A 6,000-nucleotide genomic window follows, 5' to 3' on the forward strand; every position below is an offset into this window, starting at 1 on the left:
CAAATGTCGTAAGTTTCCTCATAAGTTCCATTCTTTATGGAAAGGCCTCGAGACACGCAAGATGCTCTGGGGGGGCACTGTACATCCGGATCAGCGGAGGGCTTGTCACAGACACACTGTTCTCCACCTGCCCCTAATCGGTCCACCATCCAGATATTAGAGGAAGTGGTTTCACCCGCTGGCAGGATAGGGTGTGATCTTCAGATGGACAGCTCCTGGCACTATCAGTCCAAAGGCCTTGTGCAGCTACTTGGTTCTTTCCTCCAGAATGGGTGTTTGTGGAGGGAAAAACAAGACATACACAGTGCTGGGAAACACAAGAGAGTGACAAGTGGAAGCTGGTGATGTCAAAAACCCTTCTCAGACCCTGTGAATGAGGCCTGGCAATTGCGTACTGAAAGCCTCCTTTGGTGGCAGTTTGGAGACCCTGATTCTCAGCTTGGAGACCTTGCCTCCTCTATCAGTAGAGGAGGCAAGTGCCCCATTTGAACCCATACAATGGATCTTCCTTTTTAAATATATATTCTCTTTGGGGGGCAGTATGTTAATTGCTGCCTGTAGCTGCCTAGTGTTAGGACCTACTGACAAGGGGTTCTACCCAATCCTGAGTGACTAAATCCACTTCAGCCTTCATTAATGCTGTGCTACGTCGGTGTTTCAGGAGAAAAAGATTCATTTAAATTTAAATACCTAAAGACCTGCCAGTCTTCAGGGCTTTGCTTTGGTAGCAACTAAGCAGAGGGCTGAGGGGTGTTTTGGAGCATAACCAGTTGACAGCTTCAAATTAACTAGCTCCTTGGAGGACTGAAAGGTCTCCTGGTCTTGAATGTCAACGGAATGGCTTGGAGACATGGAGAGTGCCTAGCAGAAGGCAGAAATTGACAAACAACTACCGTTCGAAGCTTATTCTCCAGTGGTGAAAAAGAACTCACAATCTTACTCTGTTTGGAGGTGGGCAAGAGATCATGATCTCCAGGATGACTGATTCATTTAGCTTTTCTCATTTAAAGATAAGACAAGTTATCTGTCAAGCTAGAATTGTAAAATGATACAACTAGCTGGAAAACGATGTTTCTAGAATGTCAAGACAATTATCAATATCAATAATGAGTAAATATTGAAAACAAAAGAAAAACTAAAAGTCAGTATCTAAAAGCTCAGAATAAAATTATTTTTCCCAGCCCACCTCAAACACCACTAGGAGATTCCTTTCCCACAACGATAAAAATTGAGAGTCCAATATCCAATGTAAAGATTTTAATCCCCTCTCGTTGAGCCCGAGTCGGGCTTCGTTAGTCACATTCTCTGCATTTTTTTCTCTCTTTGCAAAAATAAAAATCGCATGCAGTGATGTGTTGATACTATGACAATGTCAGAAGACTTAGTCAGTAATGTCATCCATTCATTCATATGCGGTTCGTTCTCTTCTCTTCTCAGTGCTGTTGTGAGGAAACACAAGAGCACGTTTCTTTTCAAAATGGTTGAGGGATCATCCAAGCAGCAGTACGGGATCCAACCTGTAAGCAGGGTGGGGGACCTCTAAGTAAACCCCAAGTGTAACTTTTCCAATACAAACTCCATAATTTGTGAGTCAAGTGAGGTGATGAAACTAGGGATGTACAAAAATCACCTACATTTTGTGGATGTGATTCTCAGTGGGGGGGAGGTGCTCCATCCCTCCCCCCAGAATCCTCGATGGGGGGTGAGGCAATCTGGTCCTTCCACCCTGGAATCCATTTGCGTCCCACCAGGCTGCCGTTATAGGGTACATAATAATTTACTTATCCTATCACAGCAGGAAAAAAAAAAAACAGCGTACGCAAATGGCGGCGGAGTACTGCAAGTCTCTGTTGTACCTACAATGCATGATATGTAACACTAATTCCTGACAGCATGATGGCGTAATTTTTTAAAAAATATTATGTGGTTGAAAGATATCTAGGAGCAATATAATGCCATACAGACAACCACTTCGAGTAGAGTGAGAAAGAGCAAAAGCCCAGTGAGGAAAGGATCCCGTAGCTTAAGGAATAACTCAGCACTTTCAACAATGTTATTGGCCTTCTTACTAGGGATGGCAGAGAATTTCTCCCTGAATCTCCGGGAGGCTGAGGGCCGACGCATTCCGCCCCCCAAAGTTGGTTGGGAAATTCTCCGCCGGCCCCCCGCCCCCCTCGGGACGGGACTTACCTTCGGCGGATGTCCTTCTCAGCGGCGGGTCCCGGCAACAGTTCGGCGGCGGTTCGTCACGGGCGGGGGCGGCGGCCAGTCTCCCAACTGGCGGCCGCCGCCACCATTGCAAAAAAAAAAAGTAAAAAAAACACAAACACCCATAATAGGCTACGTAACGATTTACGTAGCCTATCACTGCTAGATTTCCAAAGTCAGCCATGATAGACTACGTAAATCGTCACATAGCCTAGCAAGGGAGACTTTGGGGGGAAAAAAGCGTGTACGCAAATGGAGCGCCCATGGGGCGCCGCCATTTGTGTTCCTTATTTTGGCACATCTAGTCTACGTAAAGATTTACATAGACTACGGCAAAAATAAGGGCAAACTATTTGTGTTGCCCTTATTTTCGCTGTAGTCTACGTAAATCTTTACGTAGACTAGACGTGCCAAAATAAGGAACGCAAATGGCGGCGCCCCATGGGTGCCGCCATTTGCATACGTGCTTTTTTTTTTTCCAAAAATACCCATGATAGGCTACGTGACGATTTACGTAGCCTATCACAGCTGACTTTGGAAATCTAGCCATGATAGGCTACGTAAATCGTCACGTAGCCTATCACGGGGTCTTCTTTTTTTTTTACTTTTTGTTTCGCGGCCAGGGAGACGGGGCTTCTCCCCGGCCTGAATTTCGTCCGTGTGACGTGGGATGCCTCCCCCCCTTGCCTGAGCTTCGAGGGGAGAAGCGAAGTGCCTCCCCACCACCGTGAAGCCAAGCTGCGAAAAGGTAAGTGACTTTTGTACATCCCTACTTCTTACACATGTACTTGAGAGGAAACTAGAGTAGCAGGGCATGTTTCAAAGTGATAGACACCCTAAGTCCTTCTCCTGATTACATGATCTTTACAGTTGAGACTGGGCCTCAACACTATAATGTAGCATTTGGGGAGGAAGATGAAAGCCAGGAGACCAGCCGCAGAGGCCAAGATGGAGAAGACCTCCACAGCCACCATGGACTTCCCCTTGGTGCTCAGGTAGGTGGGCACAAAGGAGACCCAAACACTGCAAAACACCAGCATGCTGAAGGTGATGAACTTGGCTTCGTTGAAGGTGTCAGGCAGTTTTCTGGCTAGGAAAGCCACCATGAAGCTGACGAAAGCCAAAAAACCCATGTAACCCAGGACAGAGTAAAACATAATGACTGAGCCTTCATTACATTCGACGATGATTTCTCCAGCCAGGGAATGGAAGTCCAAGACTGGGAATGGGGGAGAGGTCACCAGCCAGAAAGCACAGATAATAGCTTGGATGAGGGGACAGGCCAGGACAATGGAGTTTGGTAGTTGTCTTCCCAAGAGTTTTCTGGCCATGTTTCCTGGCTTAATGGCCATGAAGGCCAGAACCACTGTGACAGTTTTTGCAAGCACAGAAGAAATGGCAATGGAAAAAATGATGCCAAAAGCAGTTTGATGTAGAAGACATGTGACCTTCGTGGGGCGACCGATGAACAGAAAGCAGCTGAAGAAACAGAGCAAGAGAGAAAGAAGGAGGACATAGGTGAGGTCTCGGTTGTTGGCTTTGACGATGGGCGTGTCACGGTGTAGAATGAAGGTGGCCAGCACTACAGATGTAATCAGAGATAGGAAAAGAGCCAGAGAAGCTAAAATGAACCCCAGTGTCTCCTGATAGGAAAGGAAGTGAGTCTTCTTGGGGAAACAGTGGTCTTGGTTGCTGTTTGGATGTTGATCTTCCGGGCATGGGTCACAGTGATCTGCATCTGGAATGAGCAAAAGTATCTCAAACATGGCATAGATGTTCTTTTTGTACAGACAGTGCAGGCCACAAAGAAGGAGACGGAAATGTCAGTTCCCTAGCTTACTGTCCATATAAACGTGCAGCCTCCCTTTTCATATTTTCTCTTTCCATTTCAACAACATATTGCATAAGAGCAGAGTCAGGAAGGGTACAAAAAACTCCTTTTCACCTGTGTAGGATAGCCCACGCTTGCAGACCCATGTTCCATATTCTGCAAGAAGAAAAACCTGAAGTGTTTAACTAGAAATTGAAAACTGTTAAGGGTAAGAGCATCACCACAGCCTGTCACGTGCAGTGCCTTCCGAATTGGCAAATAAATAAATAAATGTATATGGCATTTGCTTCAGATGACGCACTTTCTTCAGAGGAGATGTTTCAGTGCAGAAGCTGGAAAATAGCTGACAGTAATCAATATATATTAAACAGCAGTTGCCTTGACATTGGGGTATCATGCTCCAATTGCTAGAACCACTAATCACCTCTCAGCTTCATGTCTAATGCCCAGACAACCGATATTGGAAACATGGTGTTGAAAACACTATGCATGGAAAGGTGAGCCAAGGCAAGTATTTCAGGATATTATTATTCTTTATTTTTTAAATAGAAGATGTCTTCAGGAAATTGTGAATAGTTTGCAAAACAGGAAACCACCGAGTTATGCAATCCCCAATGGTTTTTTTGGAGAAACTGTTCATAGGTTAAATGGCCATGTCTTCTCCTTCCGCATGATCTTTCCATGCTAATCCCGGTATGCTCTGCAACTGAACAAGGCTCTCAATGCTTGAGCTACCTGTCCGGTTAGAAATCGTCCCTTCTGGGCAACGGTCACATCTGTAGCAGCAAACCGGCTTCCCCTCTGGAACTTTTCTCTGGTGCCCTGGAGAGCACCGTTCCACACACCTCGCAGAGGGAGGCACCTAAAAGGGGAGACAGAAATAGTTGAGGTTTTACATGCAAGGGACGTTGCACCGAAATAGGACAGAGTTACTCAACAGAGTTTCCCAATACACAATGGATAGGATCACCAGTTGTGAAAGTCTGAATCTTTTCTGGATTTCTGCAGGTTACTTAGAATCATCGTAATGGAAGCTGATGGAGATATACATGCTCAAACAGATGCAAAAACATGAAGCTGCCTCCTATTGCATCAGACCCTTTCTCTGCCTCTCTAGGGATGCTGGAGAAATCTTCCACAGACCCCAGTGAGGGGTCCGCTACACTGCTTGCGTCCCTGCTATTTGACGTGAAAGGCGATGTACATCTTACGTAGCCTATGGTGTGAAAAAACAGAGACACAAACGGCGTATTTGCGTCCCAGCTCCAACTTCCCCGCTGTTGCTTTGGAGCTGGCTGGCGGCTCCCAAGAGTCGACGCAGAGTGAGGCAGCTGGCGAGGATTCTGGTGGGGGAGGAATGGATCAATTACCCCCAGTGCCCCCCCCATAGATAGCAAGGTAAGGGATTCGTACATCCCTATACCTCACCCACTATTGTCTGCACTGAGTGGAAGTCGCTCTCCAAACTTTAAGACCGGGGCCTTTTTGCAGCCATACCTGGAGATGCCAAGGACTCAAATTGGGAATTTGCATGCAAAGATGGTTCTTTCTCTCTGGACAAGGACCCCTTTCTGCACTCAATAGGCCTTTGGTCTCATCTAGAAAGTAGGAATGGCAGAGAATTCCGCCATGGATCATGGTGAGGCCAAATGCCAGTGCATTCGGCCCCCCGAACTCCGTGGAGGAACAGCCTGCCACCCCTCTGCCCACCCGTGGATCCCCCCAGGACAAGACTCACCTGGGGTGGATCTTATGGGCAGCGTCAGCTGCGGTGGCGGCTTCAGGGGCAGCGGCTGCTGTGGCTGGTCTTCCAACTAGGGACGTACGAAAATTCTGCCACTGATCTCGGGGAGGCCGAATGCCAGCGCATTCGGCCCCCCAAAATTGGTGGCAGAATGGCCTGCCACCCCACTGCCCCCCTGGGACGAGACGTACCTTGGCCGGATGTTCCTGGTGGCGGC

General features: G+C 47.2%; 1 protein-coding gene across 1 annotated transcript in view; it reads right to left on the bottom strand.

The window, feature by feature from the left end:
- Positions 1-5,090, bottom strand: part of LOC146340955 (vomeronasal type-2 receptor 26-like) — an 80,370-nt gene extending 75,280 nt beyond the window's left edge. The window contains exons 1-3 of the mRNA XM_084807284.1: positions 5,053-5,090; positions 4,885-4,901; positions 3,077-3,946 (exon numbers count right to left, since the gene is read on the bottom strand). Of these exons, the coding sequence (XP_084663410.1) occupies positions 3,077-3,946; positions 4,885-4,901; positions 5,053-5,090 (925 nt within the window). The remainder of the gene's footprint in view (positions 1-3,076; positions 3,947-4,884; positions 4,902-5,052) is intronic.
- Positions 5,091-6,000: the final 910 nt, after the last annotated feature.

This window comes from Heloderma suspectum, chromosome 6 (assembly GCF_057233095.1).
Source record: "Heloderma suspectum isolate Gila_16-S chromosome 6, 16-S_ref, whole genome shotgun sequence".
Lineage (NCBI taxonomy): Eukaryota > Metazoa > Chordata > Lepidosauria > Squamata > Helodermatidae > Heloderma > Heloderma suspectum.